The sequence below is a fragment of the Balaenoptera physalus genome (genome assembly GCF_965194825.1).
Source record: "Balaenoptera physalus genome assembly, chromosome: 8".
In the NCBI taxonomy this organism is placed as follows: Eukaryota; Metazoa; Chordata; class Mammalia; order Artiodactyla; family Balaenopteridae; genus Balaenoptera; species Balaenoptera physalus.
The window spans coordinates 61,662,638-61,688,319 of NC_138887.1; the positions used below are offsets into that span (position 1 = coordinate 61,662,638).

The 25,682-nt window shown below is 38.9% G+C and overlaps 1 protein-coding gene across 19 annotated transcripts in view; it reads left to right on the plus strand.

The window, feature by feature from the left end:
* Positions 1-25,682, plus strand: part of ICA1 (islet cell autoantigen 1) — a 141,852-nt gene that overhangs the window by 13,442 nt on the left and 102,728 nt on the right. For 5 of the 19 annotated variants that reach the window (XM_082471907.1, XM_082471906.1, XM_082471905.1 and 2 more), the window contains 5 exons: positions 2,881-2,920; positions 6,580-6,745; positions 10,212-10,284; positions 15,917-16,040; positions 19,980-20,178. In XM_082471907.1, coding sequence (XP_082328033.1) covers positions 2,904-2,920; positions 6,580-6,745; positions 10,212-10,284; positions 15,917-16,040; positions 19,980-20,178 — 579 coding nt within the window. In that variant the 5' untranslated portion in view covers positions 2,881-2,903. Of the gene's footprint in view, positions 1-2,818; positions 2,921-6,545; positions 6,746-10,211; positions 10,285-15,916; positions 16,041-19,979; positions 20,179-25,682 lie in introns of all 19 variants that reach the window. The other 14 variants (XM_082471896.1, XM_082471894.1, XM_082471893.1 and 11 more) reach the window with 6 other exon arrangements.

Consider the following 25,682-nt stretch of genomic DNA (forward strand, 5'->3'; position numbering starts at 1 on the left):
ATATTTTGGATATTAACCCCATATCAGATATATGATTTGCAAATATTTTCTCCCATTCAGTAGGTTGCCCTACATTTTGTTGATGGTTTCCTTTGCTAGGCAGAAAGTAGAAGCCTTTTAGTATGATATGCCACTTATTTATTTTTGCTTTTGTTGCTTTTGCTTTTGTTGTCAGATTCAAAAAGTTATTGCCAAGACTTATGTCAAGGAGATTACTGGCTATGTTTTCTTCTAGGAGTTTTATGGTTTCAGGTCTTATATTTAATTCTTTAATCCATTTTGAATTTATTTTTGTGCATGGTGTGAGGCACTAGTCTAGTTTTGTTCTTTTACATGTAGCTGTCCAGTTTTTCGAACACTATTTATTGAAGAGACTGTCCTTTCCCCATTGTATATTCCTGGCTCCTTTGTCGTGAATTAATTGACCATATATGTGTGGGTTTATTATTTTTTACTTTTTTAATATGGTTATTAGATCATTTAAAATTAATTATGTAGCTCATAGTATATTTCTGTTGGACAGAGCTGATCTAGACTATAGGTTCCTTGAGGCCAGGGACAGTGCCTGCCACATGTTAATTAAATGCTCAATGTGTGTTTGATAAATCAAACTGTTGAAATGAATGAACAGATGAGAATTATAACAATTTTTTTAAGTAGTGATTTTGACACTGGATTTAGAAGGTGCTAGGCCAGATGAGATGGATTTTGTCAGTAAATCTTAAAATGTTTATTCATTATCCCTGGTGTATGTGACTGAAACATACATTAAAAGAGATGCATGTGCTGGCTGCAACTGCCATCTCATGAGACATTCAGATATCCCCTGTAGGCTGACCTGATTTTGCCACCCATGATTCCTTTGTTCAAGTGCCATATATAATCCAGAAGTTTGTTCAAGAATGATCTATTTCTAGAGAGGATTTTTCCTTTGTGCCATTTAGCTGTGGTTCTCAGACTTTAATGTGCTTAAGAATCACTTGCAAAACCTGTTACAAATGCAGATTCCCAAACCCATTTCCAGAAATTCTAGTTCAGTAGGTAAGGGATGGGGCCCAGGAATCTGCATGTTAACACCCCAGAAGATTCCTGCATAATTGACCTGTAAGCAGTACCGTGAGGAACACTGCTGTATGGCATCATAATCTGGGAGCAGCCTGAAACTTCAGGAAAAGGGCAGTTGGTTTAGTGATTTTTATTATCTATTATACTATAAAGAACTCATTGTTAAATATATTAATAATCAAAAATTAATCAAAAATTGCAGCAAACAGAACAATCAACAGTGAAAAGGCAACCTACCAAATGGGAGAAAATATTTGCAAACCATATATCAGAGAAGGGGTTAATATCCAGAATATATAAAGAACTCCTATAATGCAATAACAAAAAAATTACCCAATTAAAAAAATAGGCAAAGGACTTGAGTAGACATTTCTCCAAAGAAGATATGCAAATGGCCAAATAGCACATGGATGCTCTCCAGGAAGAAGAGAGATGCTGGTTACAGGATGCTGTCATTTCAGAGGCATCCGGACACTCTAAGAAAATGTCCTTCCTCTTTCCTGTCCCCATACCTGAAGCCTGGAATATCAACACCTCAATTGCGTTCCCTCAAAACATTTTTTAAAAGCCTTGAAGAGACTTCCCTGGTGGTCCATTGGCTAAGACTGTGCGCTCCCAATGCAGGGAGCCCGGGTTCAATCCCTGGTCAGGGAACTAGATCCCACATGCTGCAACTAAAGATCCTGCATGACGCAAATGAAGATCCTGCACATGGCAGCGAAGATCCCATGTGCTGCAACTGAGACCCAGTGCACCCAAATAAATAAATTAAAAAAAGAAAAAAGCCTTGGAAACCCTGCTCATTTTAGGGGTCCTGGTTGTTAGGACCATTTCTGAGGCAGAGGGAGAATGATTGGGTACATGTTGTTGAAGTAGCCAGAGCATTCACACGCTGAGCATTCACTCCAGCGGCCAGCAGTCTGTGTCTGGTCAGAGGCCATTCCTTTAGGTAGCGAGCTCTCCATTCTTTCCAGTAACTGGTAAGCAAGTGTGGCTGGGTTAGCTGGCTCTACCCCTCCCTGGGGTTGGCTAGCTCCCACGAGTGGGGCAAATGGAGTGAGGGGCAAAGGCATCAAGTGACTCCCATATTTACTAATGAGATGAAAATACAGTACTTGGTTGGTCAAAACTGAAATAATCTCATTTTCCTCCTTTGTACCCTTCTTGGTGTCTTGTACTGGGTTATCAGTTCTTTTTGTCTGTTTTTATTTTTGCAATGTGTTGGTTTACCTTCTAGAAATACTGATTATGAAAGATTTAAAATCTGTAAAGAGACATACAGATGCAGTATACTTACCACCTAGCTTATCAAAGAAAATATTATGGGTACAAAGTCCCTTTATACTCCTCTCAAATAATATTCCCCATCCCCACTGCAGTGGTAACTGCTGTTTGGAATTTAGTGTTCGTCATTCATATGCAATTCTTTATACCTTCACTATATAATGTTTGTATATTTCAACAATATAGAGTATTGTTTGGAATGTTGCGGTCTCAAATTTTATGTAGTCTTTTGCAACCTGCTTTTTTCATTCAACTTGCCTGTTCACTTCTTAAACTTCATTGAGGATGTTTCTTCCAGTGTTACTTAACTAGACTACTCTAGACATTGGGGTACAGTGATACTGTGTAATAATGTTTGGCCCCCAAGATACAACTAGAAATGGCTTAGACTGAAAAACTTTATATGTGTCAAATTAATGTATAATTGTAATATAGTGTGTAACTGTTAAACGTATTTGTTTTATTTCAGGTTATAATATAACTTATCCTCTCATGCTTTTTCCCTGTCCCTTCTCCCCAAATCATCAACAGTAGAAAAAGAAGAAGAAGGAAACATGTCAGGGCACAAATGGTAAGTAATTTGTTGTCTCTTTTGAATTGGGAGAGGCTAATGAAAGAGGATAGCACGTAGTATATGCTCAATAAATGTCTACTGAATGGAAAAATCAAGAGTCACAATAGCAGTAAATAACCTGTTAGCCTACACCCAATGTTGAGTATAGTCAAGTTTTCAGTATCCCTACTAAATGTAAAATGAAAACCAATAACCAAAAATATTCTCTAAGAAATTCATTTATGTGTAACTTTCTGCTGGGCATCTAACAATGGCTTTTCTCACCACCATTTTTTCAGTGTAATGAGTTGATACATTTTTTAATCTGTCTTATTTACAACTTCTAATATTAGGGTTATAAGGGAATTTTATATAGGGCAGCTATAAAATAACAATATAACTAATAACAATAAAAATAACTCAGACTCATTAATATATAGTCATGACTTCAACCTTCATGAACATTCAGGAGCCAGTCATGGTTGGAAGTAGATGATGCTGAATAAAATAGGTGTGGTAATTACATGACAGTGTTATCACTGCCTTTTACATGCCTATAAAGCATCTAACAGCATGTTAAACCACTTATAAATTCCAGTTCTGTTACAAGCAGTGTTTCTGAACCCTTCTGAAACCTTGATCCACTGGGCAAGCAGATCTTTGTTGTTTTCTACCTCCTTTAATTTGTATCATGAAACAGTGCCGTGCATATTTTCATTTTTCAAAGGTACAATTGATTATAATAAGGAATATACTTTTTTTTAATAAATTTATTTATTTACTTATTTATTTTTGGCTGAGTTGGGTCTTCGTTGCTGCGCGCAGGCTTTGTCTAGTTGCAGCGAGTGGGGGCTTCTCTTTGCGGTGCGTGGGCTTCTCATTACGGTGGCTTCTCTTGTTGCGGAGCACAGGCTCTAGGCGCGCGGGCTTCAGTAGTTGCGGCTCACGGGCTGTAGAGCGCAGGCTCAGTAGTTGTGGTGCACGGGCTTAGTTGCTCTGCAACATGTGGGATCTTCCTGGACCAGGGCTCGAACCCGTGCCCCCTGCATTGGCAGACGGATTCTTAACCGCCGCGCTACCAGGGAAGCCCCAAGGAATATACTTTTTAATCCCTCATCTCTCAGTAGAGAAGCAATCAGGTCCAAGTCCTCTGTAATATCAAATGTCAAACTTTAAAAGTATTTTGCCTGTCTTAAAATGTAATGAGCTTTAAAAGGTAATTAATAAATAGCTAAGGGATTTAGTTTCCCTGAGTATCCCCATTTGACAGCTCTGTAAGAGTTGTCAGACTATTTTTTAATTGTTCCATCTTGCCTCATTAAGACAAAAGGATGGCTTCATCCTGTGACCCTCGTAATGGCTGTCATATCCTGGCAGCAGGCTCAGGGAAGTAGGTAGTTGTCACCCACCTAGGAGAGATTGGAGAGTCCCAGGAGATGAGCCCTTCCCCATAGTCCTTCTCCCATTACTGTGCCACTTCATTGCTTGCTGCTGAAATACAAGGGCTGCAGAGAACATTGAAATGCGCACTACGCTGGGATCTAGAGCCTTGGATTTTAATCCTGTGTGATTTTGGGCAAGATTCTTAACGTTTTGAAACCTAAGATTCCTCATTTGTTAAATAACGGGTGAGGCATGTTCACTAAATGACCTCTAAAGTCCTTTTTTTTCCCTTCAAAATAGAATTTTTTTTTTGTTAATCCATGACCTTTGACCAAAAAAACAAAAAAACCACAATAGAAAGAAGTCCATCCTAGTCCCCACTCTTAAAAATTCCTTTCCCCTGAAATAGCCACAGTTTGGGGGAGTATATTCTTACCATCTTTTAATGCACATACTATGTAGAGGGATTATCTTTTACATAAAAGTTATACGTATTTTCATCTTATTTTCTGTGATTTAAGCTCATAATAAAATGTTTTTTATTTATGTTTTAAATAAAAATTATATATATTTAAGGTGTGCAATATAATTTGATATGCATAGTGAAATGATTACTACAGTCAAGCTAGTTAACATACCATCTTTTAAAATTTATATTATTTATTTATTTATTTATTTATTTGGTTGCTTTGGGTCTTTAGTTGCAGCAGGTGGGTAGCACACGGGCTCCTTAGTTGTGGCATGCGAACTCTTAGTTGTGGCATGCATGTAGGATCTAGTTCCCTGACCAGGGATCGAACCGGGGCCCCTTGCATTGGGAGCACGGAGTCTTAACCACTGGACCACCAGGGAAGTCCCAACATATCATCTCCTTTTATAGTTACCACTTTTTGTGTGTGATGAGTGCACATGAAGAGTAATGCTCCTCTCCTAGCCTATTTCCAGTGTTGAATACAATATTATTAAGTACAGTCATCATGCCTATACATGACATATCTGGACTTATTCCAAACTTTGAAACGATGCAGAAAGATACAAAGTAAACCGTAATCCTCCGCCTCTTTCCAAAGATAACCATTGCTAAGGACGTCATCTGAAACTCTGATTTTTTTAAGAACAAATGTGTGAATTGAAACTTGTAAATGTTATCTGGCAGGAGAATGTAAATCATCGAGTTTTGAGATACATATTTTGGTATAGTAGTATAAAGCAATTTCTGTTTTAGGACACAAGTCTGGCACATTTTGAGTGCTAATGGGATGGGGTGGAAGAAGTTACATGTCTGCAGAGGGAGATGCCTGGGGGTCCTGTGTGAGCTTTTGGACCGGAACCCTAGACAGGAGGGAGGTGTAGACAAAACAAGGAGGGATGGAACACCATTGGCAAACTTTGTGTCAATATTTGGGTACCCTGGTCACTTTTACAGAATTCCATTTCATTCTCAATTGAATTTTTTTCCAATTTCTTCTTTACACAATTTTTGATATGATCTTCACTGTGCTGTTCCTGAAGAATGGCTTCCTATCGGTATTTTAAGCATTTATGTTTAAGAATTTAAAGTTTTAGTATGAGAAACCCATAATCAATTTTTTAATACTTTTTTATTTTTCAAAATTTTATTTGACTGTGGTAAGAATACTAAACATGAGATCTACCCTTTTAACAAACTTTTAAGTGTAGAATACAGTGCTGTGAACTCTAGGCACAGTGTTGTACAGCAGATCTCTAGAACTTATCCACCTTGCACCGTTGAAACTGTATGCCCATCGATTAGTAATTTCCCATTTCCTCCTCAGCCTCTGGAAACCACCATTCTATTCTCTGATTCTATGAGTTTGACTGTGTTAGGTACCTCTGTGACAGATTTGAAGTATGCTGTTTTTCAGCCCCTTATCTCTACTTTTCTGCCATCACTTCAGTGTTGTCTGTAATGCTGGGCTGGAGAGAACATTGGTGTTTGGCTTTATCTCTGACTCACTGGGGTGCTTGAGGCAGTCACCTTGCCTGGCTTGGCCTCACTTTGTCTACTTCTGAAAGGAGTGTGTCCAGTCTTTTGGTACCTAAACTCCTCAAGGTTTAGTTTCTCAATTTCCTGCAAAAGTTTCTTAATTTCCTCACTAACTTTTAAGGTTTTGGTATAAGTTAGACTTGATTAACCTTTTGGTGTAATAACCATGTAGGAAAGTACTTATATGTTTATTAATGTTGTAAATGTTTGGATACATTTGTTCACACTATAATATCTTAACCTTTTTGAAAGTCATGAGTAAAATGGCTCTTCGAATGCCTTTTAGCAGTTATCCCTGGGACTTACACGATCGATATGCTCAAGATAAATCAGTTGTAAATAAGATGCAGCAGAAGTATTGGGAAACGAAGCAGGCCTTTATTAAAGCCACAGGGAAGAAGGAAGACGAACACGTCGTTGCCTCCGACGCAGACCTGGATGCCAAGCTGGAGGTGAGCACTTCATTGCCCTCAGCCCCAGAACAGCCACCTTGCTAGGCTCAGGGTCTGAGAATGTATTCACGGGGGCAAGCATAGGTGTGCTTTGTATTTGAAAACAGACTGCAAACAGCTAGTTCATAAGGAAAATCTAGGATCAGATCAACTCAATCCCAGCATATTTTTTAAAAACCCACAAATTCTCCTGTAACCCCCAGTATGCCTCAGTTAATTTGTTTTTCAAGCACTTGGTTGGAATGCATGGAATGTGGTAAATTCTCAATAAATGTTTGTTGAAAAACATTAATGCACTCAAAGAGCCACTGCCAGTGATAGCAACACTACGGTCAGGCATATGTTTACATTTAGAAAAAAAAAGAAAAAAGGATGATGGCAAAAGATCCTGGAAAGTGAGTCTAATAAGCTTGTATTGAATCCTGGAAAATTCTAGAATTGAATTAACCAATATTTAGTTAGACTAGTTAATAATACAGTAAGCTGAATTCATATCTGAATGATCCTTGAATACTAGTACAACTGGTAAAAGGCCCACTAATTCCCTGATTGCTGGACATTCTGCCAGTACTTTAGATCAGAATTTAAAAAGCATTTGCTGTACAGCAGAAACTAATACAACGTTGTAAATCAACTATACTCCAAGAAAAATTAATTTAAAAAAAACCAAAATTTAAAAAGCATACTTAACACTTCCGTGAATGACAGGGCACAGAGAGAAATAATACGTCACACGGTCTGATAAGAATTCAGAATGATGTCTAAATTTAATACATAAGCTAAAGTTAATGAGCTGAACACTTAATGAGACAAAAATCAAAAGCTCAAGATTTCATAAAGCATTCTGAGAAGGGTGGCCAGGGTGGTGCAAGCCATGGTTATTCTGGAACAGAGAGGCTGAGGGGAAATATGTTAGTTGTCAGTTCTCTGGGAAGGCCTGTCACGTGGAAGAGGGATAAGATTCATTCTGTGCATCTGACGGTAGAACCAGACCCAGGGCCACTATTCATAGTACTCATCTCTCATGGAATTATCTCAAGTGTCCGTTTGTTTGCCTGCCTTCCCTCCACCAGGGGGTCAGATTCCATGACACACAGTACACATTCAGTAAGTATTAACTGAATAAGTGTACGTGTTAATGCAGTTAAGATGAGTTCCCAACCCTTTCTCCTGTCAGTGGAATTGTTCTAACAGAAGCTGGGTTTGACAGAGATGTTCCAGCGGAGATGGCTTCAACGGAGAAAAGTAGAGCCAGGAAGCCTCTATTCTGATTTTAGTATTCTAAATAGAATTGAAATGATTGTAAGTTGCATATGCTTTTCACATCTTATAGATTTATTTTTTTCCTCTTAACAACCTAATAAATACAAGCATTATTCAAAAAGTAATTTAATATGTTATTTTCTAGTACGTGAAATGCAATACAGTAATTTTATATTTATATTTAGGTTCTTGCAGCAGCATTTTCACTGAACCAACTGTACTTTAATCAAAATACCTGCTGTCCTAGGCACATAAGCATCCAAAGTACTTAACTGTGACTAATAATTTTACACATGATAAAGACTTCTGTTGCAGGAATGTTTTAATACTGATGTTGATGTTTATAGAGAAAGAGAATGGATTCCACCAATAAAGCATATGAAAACGATGTGCAGACCATTTTGATGTGCTTTTCAACTAAGTTATCCATAGAAGACTAGCTTATGAAACAAGAACTTGTATTCTGCTGGCAAAGAAAGCTTGTATGCCAAGCTGTAATGATGGTCAGATTCTATTACAATCTGTTGGGAAGTTCATGTAGAAATGTTCACTAAGTTTAAATATTTGTCAGAATTGCTTGTTAATGAAATCATTTTCTGAAAAACAGCTCTTAAGTACAAGAACCGACAAAACTAACCTGTGGTGACAGAAGTCTTTTAGTGGATGCCACAGCAGAGTAGACTGACTAGAGGGTGGAAATGTTTCTTATCTTACTTTGGGTATGATTACAAGAGTGTATACAATGGTCAAAGTCACAGAACTGAACTCTCCAGAGGTGTGCATTTTATTGCATTTAATTTATACTTCATTTTTAAAAAAGTGAACAGTAACAGCAGAATAGCTCTTGAACATACTTCTTTTAACGTCCTTGCTCCTATGTTCAGGAATTACTATGTGTTGATAGTTTGTGACCCAGAATACTGTATCAAGCATTTGTTAAGGAACATACTCAGACTGCTGATTTTCTGTTTTGTTTTATGGTAAAGGGTTTTTGTTTTTTCCCTAAATAGGTAGAGGATGAAGTGTAATGAAATGAGATTTAGTAAAATTTATACTCTACATGACCAAGATTTATCATATTAAGCATTCATAGGAATGGATTTTAATCTTTTAAGTATATATGCATGCATTCATTTTTATTAGAACATTTGGTCATTTATATTATGAAGCCGATCTTCTGTTTTGACTCAACTGTGACGCGCTTTGTAATACCAGGGCATAATTGCTACATCACCATGGCCAGTAAGCCAGGGGAGAGAGAAGAATGCCTTGCCCTGCTTCCCTGGATGGCTCCTCAGAGACATAATGTTTGTCTGCCAGGTTTTCTAATTGATAGCAGCCCTGGTCTCTGAGTCGGTGGACAGAGGATGGAGAAAGTGTGAAGTCTCTGCTCTGTCTTCTGTTTTTCTTTTTAAATTTTTATTGGAGTATAGTTGATTTACAATTGTTCTGTCTTCTCTTGAACTGTCTCCATTTCTGAAGCAAAGACCAGAGCCACCATAAGTTAAAATCTAGTTAGATTCTTCTCCATACAGCCCACCTGCTTTTCCCTTAATTTTCTCTGTTATAGCCATAGCATGACATTAGGTTTCTTCTGTGTATATTTTACGAAATAATTGGGAAAATGAGGAGTGATAGGAGCTGCTAGCTAAACTCCATTTTACCAGATCTCTTCAAAGCAGACAGAACATTCAGCTGATTGATATTTGTTTGTTTTTATAGAGTTGTTTCAGCATGCTGTAAAATGCATTAGGATCACAAAATAAGCTAATGTTGTGTTTTAAATATGATGCTTAATTGACAGATCTTCCATTTGAAAAAAAAAGACAGTAAGTGGTAAAAGAAATAAATTCAATTATGAAGGAATATTGGGTCTCTGGTTTACCAAGTCCTCTAATTGGGCCCCTCACTTAGGATTTCTGGTTTTCAGCTATTATTTCAATGTCTGGAGGAAATCATCCTTCTGGAGATCTCAATTTAGATCGCAGAGCTGATGAATTCTAATAAATATAGAAAAATAGGAGCATATTTAAAAGCTTTGGTCACATTTTCTTTTCAATACACCACGTAACACCAAGCTTATTTAGGCATACAATCTTGCTTTTAGTGGGCAAATCAAACGCTATGGTTATATTCAATATAATTATTTTTTATTTCACTGCTGTCTGTTTTGTTTAGCATTTTGTTTGTATTTTTATTATAGCTGTTTCACTCGATTCAGAGAACCTGTCTGGACTTGTCTAAAGCAATTGTACTCTATCAAAAGAGAATCTGTTGTAAGTATGCCATAAGTGTGAATATTGACCAAATAGACAGTAAGAAATTGGATATTTTGCCTTAATATATAATTTTATAAGTTTAGGAAGCAAGACAAGGAAACTACTGTTTAGGAGTGTCTGTCTTTGCTCTTTAATTGGTGGGGTGGGGTCTTTAATCATTTTATCAGAAATTCTTTACATAGGCTGTTTTTCAATGCAAGTACCATAACAGAAGAATTTTACATTGAGTCTACCATGGATAAGTGCGTGCCATTTATTTTCCTAATTATAAAAAAGTTTTCTCAGTTTTATATCTTGGGATTTGGCGTTGTTTTTATTTGATTGCCCAGGCTCTCTTATGTCCAATTTTGTTCCTTTTAAAATGACCAAATGGAGAGAGAAGGCACTTACAGTTAATTCATTGACTATATTTTGTTGACAGTGCTTCTTCCTGAACATTTTCTATTTCAGATATTGGGTTTTTTAGGGAACAAGATTTTCCTATGGTCATCCCATCTTAAAATCATTACCAACAAAGTTGTCTCTGAAATACCAAATATCAAGTTGGATGTTAGTATGTTTTTAAATTTCCATTTGTAGGTCATTTAAGAGTACAATTTCTGTATTTCTGAGACTAAACTATGAGAAGTTTGTCTGTTTCTGAGTACTGCCAAACCCCTTTCCAGTAATCACAAATTAACAGTTGGGCATTTTCCTTCATTAGTAATCTTTTATGAAGACTGTTTTTCGGAAGTACACAATCCTAGGACTTAGAGGCAGAATTTTGTAAATTATCTGTGTTACTGTTTACTAAGTGTTTGAGCTAAGACTTCTCCAGGGCTAGAACTCCAGAGTCTTGGGTATGAGGAAATCCAGACACATGACACACTGCCCCCAACATTCCTCTGTCCCACATCCAGTCAGTCACAAATGCTGGTCCATTTTGTCACCTACTTTGCTTTCAGATTCTCCCTCCGGTACCTCTTCACGGCCACTGCCTTAGTTCAGGCCACCATCATGACTCTTACTTGGTTTGCTGCATCAGCTTCCTAACTGATCTCCCTGCCTCCACTTTTTCCTTCTCCAGCCCATCATCTGCACTGCAGTCAGAGAGCAGTCAGCAATCTCCCAGAGCTCCCAGTGGTCAAAGCTGGGACAATTTGAGCAACAAAGTAAATAACTGATTGTATTAGGTTATAACCCATGAAGTAAGACAAATGTCCATTAAGTGTGTATGTAAATAAACAAAAAACCAAACTGACATTTTCATGATATTAAGTCTCCCTATCCAGAAACATAGTTTATATCTTTTTAGTTGGGTACTCTTGAATACTGCTTCACAGAATTTTAGAATTTTTCCTTTACAGGTATTGGGTATCATTTTTTGGATTTATTCTTATGCACGTAATATTTCTTTGATACAGTTCTAAATGGAATCCTCTCTTTAATTACGTTTTCTATATTTTTGCTGCTGGAGAACAAAAATATATCTGACTTCTGTGTTAAGCTTATATCCATTCACATTATTAAATGCTGCTATTATTTCTAAAAAAAAAAAATGGGGGAGAAGAGACAGTTCTTGCTTATAAAATAATTGCAATTAATAAATCTAGAAAGAATGAGGGAACCACAAAATCACCATTAGGTAAACACCACAGTAAGAACTGTGGCAGGCAAGATTCACTGAAAGATGTTATAATTAGTGAGTGAAAGTTTGAGGAGAAACTGGATCTTTACATAGTCTTCTGTATTTACCCCCCAAATTTTTAATAATTACAAAAGGAAAAAATCATAATTTTACAGTGGGGAAATCCAGTAGACATGACATGAACCAAATGATGGAGGTTAACACCATCAGTAATAACGTGTGTTGATCTCCGGTAGCCCTGATATGAAACACTAAGAAGGGCACTCCACCTCTGCGGTTTCCTTCCCCCAAGTCTGTAACCCCAGTCTAATCATGAGAAAGCAGACAAACCCAAGTTGAGGAACAGTCCACAAAATGCCTGAGCAGTACTCTTAAAGGGCGTCAAGGTCATAAAAGACAAAAAAGCCTGAGGAACTGTCACAGGTTGAAGGAGACTAAAGAGACTTGACAACTCAATGTGGGATCCTGGAACAGAAAAAGGACATTAATGGGAAAACTAGGAAATTTCAATAAGATTGCGGTTTAGGTAGTGGTATTGTACCAATGTTATTTTCCTAATTTTGATCATTCTACCATGGTTATGTAACATTAGGGGAAGAAGGGTACACAGGAACTCTGTATCCTATTTACAATTTTTTCTATCAGCCTAAAATTATTTCAAAATAAAGGTTTTTAAAAAATGTACACTGGGGCTTCCCTGGTGGCGCAGTGGTTAAGAATCCGCCTGCCAATGCAGGGGACGTGGGTTCGAGCCCTGGTCCAGGAAGATCCCACATGTCGTGGAGCAACTAAGCCCGTGTGTCACAACTACTGAGCCTGCGCTCTAGAGCCCGTGCTCTGCAGCAAGAGAAGTCACCGCAACGAAGAGTAGCCCCCGCTCACTGCAGCTAGAGAAAGCCCACGCACAACAAGGAAGACCCAAAGCAGCCAAAAATAAATAAATAAAATAAATAAATTTATTTTAAAAAATAAATAAAAATGTACATTGGATCATATTGCTTCTCCGCTGAAAAGCCTCCAATAAGCACTTAAAGTAAGATGTATACTTCTACTCCATGGCTTACAAATTCCTACACAATCTGACCCAGTTCACCTCTCCAGCCACTTTTGCTCTTACCCACGATGTGACCTGAGGCCTTTTGCACTCACTGTTTCCTCCATCTGGGATGTCCCTGCTGTCATTGTCTCTAGTGGCCCCTTATCCTTCAGAGCTCAGCTTAATGGTCATCTGCTCAGAGATGCCTTCCCTGACCACCCAGCCCAAAGCAGCTACCAAGCACTCTCTCTTACTCGCCAACACCGCCCCCCCCGCCCCAATCTGGTATTTTTCTTTTTGTGTTTTGAGTTTGTTTTGAGTTTTGTATTTTTTATTTTCTGTCTGCTGCCACTTGAACATAAACTGCATCAGAGCAGGGTCTTCATGTGTCTTGTCCATCTCTTTATTCCCAGTGACAAGAACAGTGCCTAGTACATATGAGATCATCCATAAATTTGTGCTAAGTGAATTAATGCTGCCAAGCTAATTGGTTTTGTAGTTCTTTGGTTCCCTTTTCAGGGCACATCTGAAAATCTAATTAGGAGTTAAACATGAATAGGTTTTTATTTGTCTCTGAATTAAGTCCCAGTTGAGTGAAACCTAATAAGTGGAAACATTTGAGTTATCTGATATCTGTATTGCACCTGAATTTTAAACTTCTATAAATTTATTTCAGTATTTGAATTTTAAAATTAAAATTAAGGAATGAACATCCCTTCTTGGAAGATGACACAGTCATCACTAAGTCATCCAACCTGGAGCCTGATGCCACTCAGACTTCTTCCACCACCCTCTGAGCAGCACTGCCAATTACCAGATTTCATCTCTTAAAATGAAGCCTGTCTTCCAGTCCAAGTTTAATCCTCGAGTGTGTAAAATAACCAAAAATGAATTCTCAAGTGCTTCAATCTACTTAGGTTTATTTCGGAAAGAGTACATGTCACCACCCTTGTAGTCATTCAGGTACCATGAATTGGTTTCTTCCTAGCCTTAAGTTCATGTGTTCACTTGTATGTGACTTGAGGTTTCAAGGTAAAAAAGGTGACAGTAGTCTCATACTGTTATAAACAAAAGTGTGAAATTGTTCCTTATTGTGCAGTTGAGTGAGTCCCATATTAGTAAGTGGAAAGGAGGAAGAATGGAAGGTATTAAAAAACAACAAAACTTCATATAATTATAGGAATTTTAAAAAATTACCTAGAACCAGGACATAAATATCAGATAAACATTTAAAGTGAAGTAAAGTATACAGCGATAACAAGCCAAAAATTATAGTTAGTTCAATTTCACAAGCATTTAATTAGTGCCCTGAATAAGACTTTATGCTCAGCCTTGGGAATCCATAGTTTGGATGAGGTCCCTGCCCTGAGAAAGCTTAGGTTCTCACGGGAAAGATAGACACGTTGCCAACCCACGGACACTCCAGTCCCAGGTGCTGAGAGGGTGCTGCTGTCACAGAGAAAGAGGGATCACCTGCTTCACAGAGGAAGTAGCTTTTGAGCTAGGCTTTAACCAATGAACTTGATTTTGAGAAACAGAAGAGGAAGGAGGGTAGTCACTGACCATCAGGAAAAATGGATTCTAAAACCCCTTCTCCGTGGAATGTTGAGTGTAAGCTAGTCACAAATTAAAAAGGAAGCAGTAGTAGCTTTAACCTTCACTTTTGGATTCCTGGGTCCTGGCTAATGTTTTACAGCTGTTGCTGGGGGGATAGTTTCAGGAACAGGATGCGTTCTGAAAGAAATCTGGATTGTTCATGAAAACAGACAAGAATCCTGGTAGCATTTAGAAAGCATTTTTAGAGACAAATGATTGGTAAATGTGTCAATACAGAAATGTGAAATAAGAGTAGTGTTCAAAGTATGTCCCTAGCAAAGTCTGTGTGTGTCAGAGAAAAAACATTCTAGGAAGCTCAGTGTCACTGCTTGCCTGCGGCTCAGCTGTTGGTGAATGTGTATTCGGACCAGTAGCTGCCTAGCAGCCCACGCATCCATTGTGTGGATGCACTGCATTGATTAAATCAGTCCCCAAGGTAGGGAAAGAGAATGTTTTGCTACTATAAATAACTATGCTATGATTATATCTGTATATACATCTTTGTGCCCATTTTACTACTTCCTCAGGATGTAGTTTACTCCTAACAGAAGTACAACGTCAAAAGATGTATACAATTCTGACTTTTTAATATTTACTTCCAAATCAGTCCGTAGAGAGCTTGTACCAGTCACTTTCTCACCAGTAGCGCCCTGTGAGGTTGTCTTTAAAAAATAAGGCCAAATATATGCAAATATTGAATCATTATGTTGTACGCCTGAAACTAATACAATGTTGTATGTCAGTTATACCTCAATTTTATAAAATAAGAACAAAGAGTAAGGTCAAGATTAGGCATTAGCAATTCAGATTGGGTTCCAGCTCTGCATTTTAAAAATCCACCAAGTCACCAACTTAATTACCTACATACCTTCAACCTCCACCCCCTGCTCCAGCCAAGACCTATGCCATGGATAAGGTATTTGAATTGCTTTACAATCAAGTGGAATGTAACTCAGAAAGCAGAGATCAAAAAGTCAGGAAGAGGGAATAATAGGGGGAAACTGGCCCTACATTATAGGCAGCCGCAAAAGATTCCCACAGTCATACTTGACAAACCCAACTTTTTTATTTCAGCTCGAAGCAGCACATTATCAGCTCGCTTTTCAGTACAGAGGTCATTTTCTGGTTCTGATTACAGAGCACCAAACGCACTGACAGATGCACTCAAGTGAATTTGATCTCTCGTTTCGTAAATGGAAGAACAGCATGAAAGTTAAATGCGGTGGAGGCTTACCTTGTAGCCTGCCACTTGGATTTAATTTCATCTCGTCTTTGCCTCTAGAAGAGAGAGGACCTTGTGATTTGTCTCTCTCCTCTCTGTAATAAAAATGTTCATTGTTCATGGCTCCTTTTGGTCTTTTCTCCATCAGTCTTGTCTCAAGAAGAAAACGAACTGGGAAAATTTCTCCGATCCCAAGGCTTCCAAGATAAAACCAGAGCAGGAAAAATGATGCAAGCGACAGGAAAGGCCCTCTGCTTTTCTTCCCAGCAAAGGTGTGTGGCCTTCACTGGGGCTCTGTTGTTGGGGGAGGTCTCCTGAGAACCTGGGACCCACTCACTCATGAAGGGAACCTCGTACTGGTCTTTAGAAGGCTCTTGCCTGAGATTGAGGAGCTCCTCTGTTCACAGTTGTTAGTCTGTTCGTACTTAACTCTGATTCAGATAACACGTGTAATCTTTTTCCTTCCCTATTAACTTTTAAAAAATGTTTTCATATTTCTTCTGGTCTATAGTTATACACCAGTCACCGTGAGTGCTATCCTAGGCTTATATTTGACCTTCAGTGTTGCTCATAGCAATCCATCAAGTCCCCTTCCAGCAGCTGACTAAAGCAGGAGCCTAATGAGACCAGGCAGAAGGGTTCCCTGAGTGCCCTCTGGGGGCAGTTAACTTGAGAGGGGTGCTGTTCAAGATGCCCTCCACGGTTCTGCTCAGACCCTGGACCAGCAACATCAAAAGCCTCACCTGAGAGTTTGTTAGAAATGCAGAATCCAGGTCCCACCCCAGAATTGCTGAATCCAAACCTGCATTTTAATGGGTCCCCAGTTGTCTTCCATGAACATTCAAGTTTGAGAAGCTCTGGTGCAGAGAAAATGGTAATAGATCAGTGATTTCTTTTTTAACACTACCATAACTTAACGTTCAAGGTCCATGTAGAATAAACAGGAGCCACTGCATAGAGTCACACTTTGAGAAGGTGACATTCCTTCTCTCCTCCTCCTTCCTCAGTAACTAACAAGCCCCCCAAAATGTCACTCACTAATATTAGGCAGACTTTATACCTAAATAAGGCTTGTAGGTAGTCTCCAAAAATATTCGGGCCACAAAAATTTCACTCACCCAGACTGTCCAACATTTTCTTCTGCTGTTAATTTTTCCTTACTGCTTTCTCTCCCAGTGGGCCAAAAGCAGGCCACCACCTGTTACACAGGTGTTCCTATGAAGATCCAGGAAAGGTGGGGTGGAAAGAAAGAGAACCAACTGTGTTCATTTTTCAGTGGTTCCCCCTCCTGAGCATTTTGGTTCTCTCTAATGACATTTGGACCCCAACTTTCATAGTTGAATGCAACAATTTCCAATAGTTCTCTACCCCAGTTTTCCAAGAGAAGTGTTTGTTTATAATCTTGAATTGCACCTTTTAATCTTATTTATAACTGTTTTCCTTGCAAAAATAATACATACTCATTCTAGAAAAATTTTAAAACAGGAACAAACCAAAAGGAGAAAATTAAAAACAACTCAAATTTTGCTAATAGAGATTGACTTGCTTTTAACCCCTTGATAGATACCTTCAATGCATATACGCTTGCCCCAGTCTTACAAGGATCATTGATTCTTGAAAAATCTTTCATAAATTCTTATATATTTATTTATAAATATATAAGACTTACATATTTCTTAAATTATACATATAATTATCACTAATTTCAGTGGGAAAAATTCTTATACATACCTTCATGCCAAGATTAACATCCTTTTATGGGAAACAAGCCAAATCCTTGGACACAATCACCACAAGAGTTACTGTTACTGATCATATAATTATTTTATAATGTTGCTATCCAGTTATACACTTTCATAGTTGTGTACAAAGTTATCTCACAAAGCATATGGTACCTTAAGTTTATATAGTCTAACCTTTGGATACAGATAAAAACAGTAAAAGAAATCAACCAAAACAATGTAAATGATACTGTAAACCAGCAAACTGCCCTGTATCCATAAATTAATGTAGCTTGGACGGCTTGTAATTTGGAAGGTGGCCTCCTGCGAGATGACTCTGATTCCATGGTACTCAACTGCTCACCAGGCACATGAAATCCAAACTAGTCCTCTGCACGTGAGGAAAGTAGGAAGATTGCATAAAACTCCCATAAAGTTGAATTCTCAAACCTCGAATGGACATAATTTGGGATTTGCCAGAATATATTTGTAATATAAACAGCAGCATACCATACAATTTTTGAATATTATTGCATACTGATTATTTAGCAAATTGATTTTTTGTTCAAATAATCCTAACTTTTTTTATGTCCATATATACCTTTTTAAAAACGTCCATAGCATAGTATTCCATTATCTGGGCATGCCATGATACATGTAACCCACGCCCTCTGTCCACTAGTGTCCACTTCTTCCTTTTCCTACTAAAGAATAAATGTCTTTGGATTAGACCTTTAGGTGCTTTATTAATTATTCCCATTGGGTAGATTTTAATGAATGGAAATGTGGGCCAGTCTTTCACTGAAGTTTGATGTTTCCAGTTATTGGATTTTTTCTTGGTGTAGACTCAGTCCCTTATACCACAAGTGAATGGGTTTTCACCTTTCTGATTTTATATGAAACAAGTTACAGAAAAAAATGAGGTGACTTTATATTCCTTTTTCTTTTCTTCAAGATTTTAACATCTATCATCATGTCTTCAAAGGTTTCTAACTTTATAACAGTCAAAGAAATCGAGAATATTTTATTCACAAGACTCTGTTTCAGCCAGTTTAGGAAAATTGGCAAACTCTAAAGGAAGAGATAAAGGAGACCAGAAATGAACAGGATCCTTAGAGGAACAGCTGAGGACTCTTTCTTTAAATAGAAGTCTCCAATTTTATAAACCTTCATACCACCATTTGTTTTACTGACTTATTTGGTAGTCATTGCTACAACAGCCCATTCAGTTTGATGAAAAGTGAGTATTGAGTTTAGTCCAATGGTGATAAAACACAAGCTTACTTTATGGCACAACAATATGTTTTTGAAAACAGCCTGCAACACCTAGGTAGGATGATGTGAGCAAGCTATTTTTAGAGAAGTGCTGAATATTTAACAATGATGCTTTACAGACAAGAGGAAAACCAGAGAAAATAGTAAAAGGAATTTTTTTCTTTTAAACAGTTTATTGCCCCATCTATAATCTTAGAGTGCTCTACATATGTCTTCAGACATTGATGGAACTGCCAAGGGCTGACTTCAGCTCACTGACACCATTTTTCCCTTCACCATAACAAGTTTGCAGTTAAATTGAGATGTAAATACTAATCTTTTATTTTTTGAACCTATGCCCCACAGCTTCATGGAGACTACTGTATTTTAAGAGTATAATTCATCTGACATTACTCATTTGGGGGAGGAAGATGAAAGAAGCAGTATCCTCCTTCCCCTCCCAAATAAATATTTTATCCAAAGTTTGATATGCATCAAACAATTTTTGCTAAATAAATAACGGTATGTTATGGCCAATATTATAATTATTTTATACCCACTTCATTGTATAATATACATTAATTTCTGGTGTAGTATCCTTAAGTTTTTTTTGTTTTTTTTAAAATAAGAATCAAATCACATAACCTATCTGAAAGTGCCTAACACAGTAGACCCTCAGTAAATGTACTTCTCCCACTTCCTAGACCATTTAAGACACTTCTGTTTGTACTTCATTCTCTGTGACTATTGAAGCAAGCAGCAGATGCCTTGGCCTTTGGAGAGGAATCCAGAATGGCCTAGACAGGGAGACCTCATCCTGCACACATCCATGCCTTCCCAAAGAGCCAGGCTTCAGGGAGGCAGAAGGCAGGGAGTGGCCAAGAGCAGAAATGGGAAATAGTCATGCTTTGACCTTCCTCCGTTAACACAAGATTGGTTCCAGCTTTAAACAAGTACTCTGCCCAGGCATGAGGCCACCCCCAACAATAGTGATGGAGAGACTCCCCAGTGATACAGTTAAATAACAGTAATATAAGGGATCAGCACATGGATAATCATCTCTGGTTGACTCATCAGTTTACATACATTTCAGTTATAATTCAGCAAGTATTTCTGCAGCCTCGACTATGTTTCAGGCCCTATTCTAGGCTCATGAGTTTAAGACTGGTAAGCTATCAAGGATTCAAATTGCTGGCCCTCTTAGTTTCAAGATTGTGGCTTTACCCTCTTGTCTAGGTTGGCCTTGCGAAATCCTTTGTGTCGCTTTCACCAAGAAGTGGAGACTTTTCGGCATCGGGCCATCTCGGACACTTGGCTGACTGTGAACCGCATGGAGCAGTGCCGGACTGAATACAGAGGGGCATTATTATGGATGAAGGACGTGTCCCAGGAGCTTGATCCAGACCTCTACAAGCAAATGGAGAAGTTCAGGAAGGTAGGAGATTTCATGAGGGTTACCAAAAGGGGTACCTGCTGGAAGGTAATGAGATGTGATTTGAATCCCTCTGGTAAAGAAGATGTAAATCAAAAGCACCAAGGATGCAGTTAATCATTGCTGGTGTCTCTTTACGTGACAGAATACCAATTAATGTGATCTATAATTCTCTAAGGATAGGATAGAAGAGACAGCTGGAAATTGCTGGGATTTAGTAACTGGTTTTAATTAAAGTCAGATTTTCATATAATGTGCACTTTTTGTAAGGCTGTCACTTGTAGATGCTTTTTCATGCATAACTAAAAATCAAGATTAGACTAAATGAAACTGGAAGGTAAGAACAGACTATTGGGGAAATCCTTTTTAATTGCTAATGAATATTAAAATTAATAGAGTAATAATGCTCCTTTGTTGCGTTTAGTTGTAGGATTAAATAATGTGGCATTGACTCCATCTGCAGTAGACCCTTCAGCTATTTGTATGGGCAAAATAGATAGCTGAGGAGACGGATATGCTCTTAAATTTCCCTGAAATGACTGGTGAGCAGCAGAGGAACAATGTTTCATTGTTTGTTTAAGTGTCCGTGGCCCTTTAGCTGTTTGGAGATTTGGTCCTGCTAGGATACATGGCACCACTAGGTGGCAGTCATACACTGAATATTTATGAAAATGCAGCGAGATTTTGTGTGTGTGTGTGTGTGTGTGTGTGTGTGTGTGTGTGTGTGTGTGTATAACCTTGGTAGGTCTTTGTTTGGTCGACTTGGATATATTTCAGGGTATGAAAGACCAAAAAATCAAGCAAATGTTAGGTTTGACATAATATTGTGTCAATTGTCTAACTCATTTCAAATGATCCATTTGTAATTGTGGTATTGCTTAAAATACCTAGATTTCTAAGTACATCATTGCAGAGCTGTGAATGGGAAACCCTGCTGGTGTGCAGGAGGTTAGATGTGTGGCATGTGGGAGGATGGGGGGGAATGTGTGGAGTGGGGGAAAAGAGGGACCTTCTGTTGCTTAAGAATAGGGTCACCAATTGTTGACCCAGGTATTAGATTGACACAAATTCTTTTAAAAGGCAAGTTTTACTTTGGTTTGTAATTTAGAATCCATCTCTAGTAAGGGACTCAGAGTCCGTTTTCTTTCTGATCGTAGATGGCATTAGTGTGTTAGCAATATCCAATGCCTTAGTAAGGCAGGTTTCAGAGCTCATGGAAAATCGGAACTTAAAAGAGCTAGTGAAACTCACTCATTCTATAAAAGAGAAAACCTAGGCCCCAAAATAGTAAATAAAACTTTTCAAAGGTTGATAGCTAGACGTTGGCAAGCCCAGGCTACATTTGAAATTTCCTGACTTTTTAATCATGCCGGTAATTTGGTTTGTCTTTGACACTTTATTTGGGGATTGGAGGAGGATGGAGTGGAAAGGTTAAAAAAGGAAAAAGGAAACAAAAAACCCAACATTATCTGCAGGGTGTAATGCCAGTCACTCTATCTGTTACCTCCTTTAAGCCTCACAATAACCAAGACACAGATTTTATTTTACAGAGGAGGAAAATGATACCTAAGTAACTAGCACAAGATGAGACAGGGAAATGAAAGTCAGAATCCTAGAAAATATGCATAATTTTTTCTTTAAGAGAGGAAAGGAAGGGAATTAAAGAACATACCTAAAATTGACAAAGGCATTTTCATATTCATTCAACAAACATTTATTGTGCACTTTCTATGTGCTAGGTAATAAAGTAAACATAAAATTATTCTGGAAGGCAGGAGAATTTCACGTGAAATTGTGTTTATTTGGTTTTGTTTTGAAAGGTGGTTACTAGCTGTGTAAGGATGAAATAAACCAAGCCCTTTGTCATTTCGTTTGAATGTTGAAAAACATTACCCACTCTGTAGTGTCATCAATCTGTCGATTTTGGAAAATATGGGTTTTTAAAAAAAAAAAATCCTTTGCCATGCAGAAGTAGCCGAGGCAATGCCTTACTCCACAATCCCATGTGTGCTGGATTTAATTTAATAGCTGAACATGGTGTACTTAGAATTTAGGGAAATAATTTTTTTAAAAGAAGTCTGTATTCAAGTGTATATTTGATTAGACTAGACTCTCCACAAGGACAGGGACCCGGTTAGTTCTCTTTACTGCCACAATCCCAGGGCCAGCCCAGCACCTGGTCCAAGTTAGCACCCATATCAGATGGCCAGATGCCAGCCATGGCATTTGAGTGCCAGATTCATGCCTTCTCACGCCTGTAGAGCGTTCCCACCACATGCAACTGACCTTATAATGTTTTGGAAATTGATATATACGGTTTTGCAGGTAAGAAGTAGCATTATTAGTTTGTGGCTTGCTGCCCTCTTTGGAATGAATTTAAATTGTGGAGGTTGCTGTTTGCATGGAGTTCATAACATGAATCTTAACTTTGAGGCAGCTTTAGTGTTTTGTCCCAGTGGGATTCCATTTTAAACAGAGTCTCCATTTATCTCTCAGGAAAGTGTTACTGAAATGTGTTTTCTGAGTCCTCTGGGAGAGTGGTCCAGCTCCTTTGGAGTCACCGTGGGAGGGGGAATTTAGTCTCCTCAGAGCCAGCTGCCTCCCTCACATTCTAACTGATGAATCCTGAACTAAATGCTCTTCTTTGGGTTCATACTTTCTGAGGAAACAACATTCTAATTCATACTTCACAAGTGTGACCCTCCCCCCCCGGCTGGTTGCAATCTTTAGTGTGTACTTATTCATTGATTCATTCATCCAGCAAATGATATTGAAGCCCACCTTGTGCCAGGCCACCTGCAGCGGGATACAGTAGTGAGTAAGCAGACACAGAGGCTGCCCTGCTGTCCCGGGCAGTCACTTGGAGACAGAGCAAGTAAACACGGTGTGGTAAGGTGAACTGTTGTCTCAGGTAGCACATGGTGCCACAGGAACACCCAGGACGGGCTTCCTGGAGGAGGTGGCATCTAAACTAGCCCTGAAGGATGAGAGGGAAGGAGCAGGGTGGAGGGACTAGGGACAGCAGAGCAGAGTGCCAGTCTGAGGAAGCAACGTGGACAAAGGCCTTTAGGTGAAGGCAAACAGGACGAGATTAGCTCCTTTTAGGTCCCTGCAACTGGAGTGTGAAAAGCAAAGGGGGTGGGGGGCAGATAAGCAGACCACAGCTGAAGGGACATCTCCCTGTGGGCCGAGGGGAATGAAGGGTGTTGAGAAGGGGAGGGGAATGATCCAATCTGTGTTCTCACAAGCTCTCTCAGATTTCAGTGGGGAGAAGGGATTGGAAGGGCCCAAGCCTTGAGGCTGGGCGAGCCACAGACGAGACAGGGGTACCCAGGGAATGAAGAGGGAAGTGGACCAGAGAGAAATAAATGTCCTGTTCTGACCTCCGTGAGACTGAGTAACAGCACCACGTTAATTACAGAGCTCTTCATTCGTTTTTAGAAATGAGCAGAATATGTATAAATAAATGAAGAGCAAGATCAAATGTACTTTCACTTCCAACCAAGGCTTTTTTCCTAGTGTTTTCAAGATGCTAAGCAACTTTTTAAATAACACGCAGTGAGCATGACTGAAATGATGAATGAAAAACTTAAAATTAAACAAAACAAAGGATCTGTTTTCATTCTGGCACCCTTTGAGCACACGGGCCGATGACAGAGCTCTCGGTGGCAACGTTAATAAGCATTTATTAAGTGCCTATCTTTGGGGATGGAAATACAAAGAGGTGGGAAAGCTTGATCTCAGCCCTCAAGAAGGACCCTGCTAGTCATCTGTTCCTTGTCAAAATTCCCATGGTAAACAAGACACCTGGAGAGTGGGGCCGTGTGTAGCTCTTCTCCTAAAGACCAAATAATGGGACATGGTGGATGAATTTAAATGGGCAGGGCTGGGGTGCTGTTGCCATTGGAAACCGCTCCTGACGGTGTGGTTCACCCCAGGAGGGAAATGGATGGGAGAGGAGGCCACAAAGTATTTTATGAGCAGTTACAACGTGTGATATATGTGCCCTTTGAAGGCAGAGTAAAAGGGTATAACTTAAAAATAGAAGTCAGCTTCTCGTAGCAGATTACATCAGCTTAAGTTGTGAGCTCACGGAAGAGCTTTTGCAGCGTGATGCCCTTGAGAGAGTCCTCCTGGGGTCAGTTAAGTGTCTTGTTTTTCTTGAAAGTCAGAAATGGGATAGAGGGTAATTATTCTAAATGGAATAAAAGCTGTGCTAGGTGTAAGAAAATAGTTCTGAATCTTCTAAAGAGATAATATGGGAATGTATATGTGGGCATTTGGATTAGTTGGAGTCCTTATAGACAAGGACAAGGGAACTGGCGTTTTAATGAGGGCCATTTATTAAGTGGCTTAATGAAATCCTGTAGCATTTGTCTTGTGTTTCATCACCATAATTCAAAAGGGTATCAAAAAGGTATTGTAGGGAATGTGAAAGATACACTGGTGTTCTCAAGCTTGTATCTATTTAAAAGAATGCTACGTTTTGGAGAGCTGTGAATTCACTAGACATATTATCGAAGGGTATGTTACGGTGAGAAGGTTTGTTAACAAATGGTGGTGGCTTAATAGGTCCGGACATATTAGAGTCATCTGTCAGTGGTGTCCCTGTGTCCCCACTGAAGGTTTGGGTCTGTAGAGCTTGATCAAGGACTAGTAAACAGCAGTATTGACATCAGAGGGTTTTCTTTTCTGTGGACAAAGACATGGGTTAATTAATTTGACAGTATCATTAATTACTGCTGAAATCATTGGTCTTTGTCAGAGGTCGGGCTCTTTTAGCAATTGAGGGCAGGTCCCATGGGATCTGGAGATGCCAAGTAACGCAGGCGTGTCACTGCTCAGCCATCTCCCTGTTCTGCAATAAAGGCCTTTCCTTTTTGCCTGAGCCATCCAGCTTTCAGGTTTAACCCAGTGTTCTGCCTCTGTTCAGGGCCAAGGGCGGGGCTCCACCCAGCAAGTTGTGTTGAGTGAGTGTGGAAAATGTCAGGATTTGGTCCATACAGTAGACCAGCAGTAAGTATCTGTGAAGGCAGTACCTTGACTCCCAGGGCTTTGCCCAGTTCATACATAAAAGCGGAGGGAGGATTTGACCCCTTATCTCTCTGTCTTTTCTGGTTCTAAAATTCTCTGCACTGGCTTGAGTCCTTTGATGAGGTGAAAGTTCCTTTTGTAAAACTAACACACACTATCGTATCTGTTTCACAACCCTCCATTTTCATTTGTTGGTATTTGATGTATGCTTCTTATTTGTTTTGGTTGTTTAACTAGGGTGCCTGTTTTTTGCGGTCCCTAAGAAGATTGAATCTAGCTGCTAACCTCCACCCTTGAGTTGCTGTTTCTTTATACTACCTAAACGCCAAAAGAAAAACATGCTATTTTCACATGGCACGACGGGGAAGGGAACAGATCATTATGCCCTCGCTTTCATTTCTGAATTTCATGAGATGAGGCCTTTGCGGCCTTGTTTGTCTTTATTGATTTTCTCCACTGAACTTGGTGAAGAG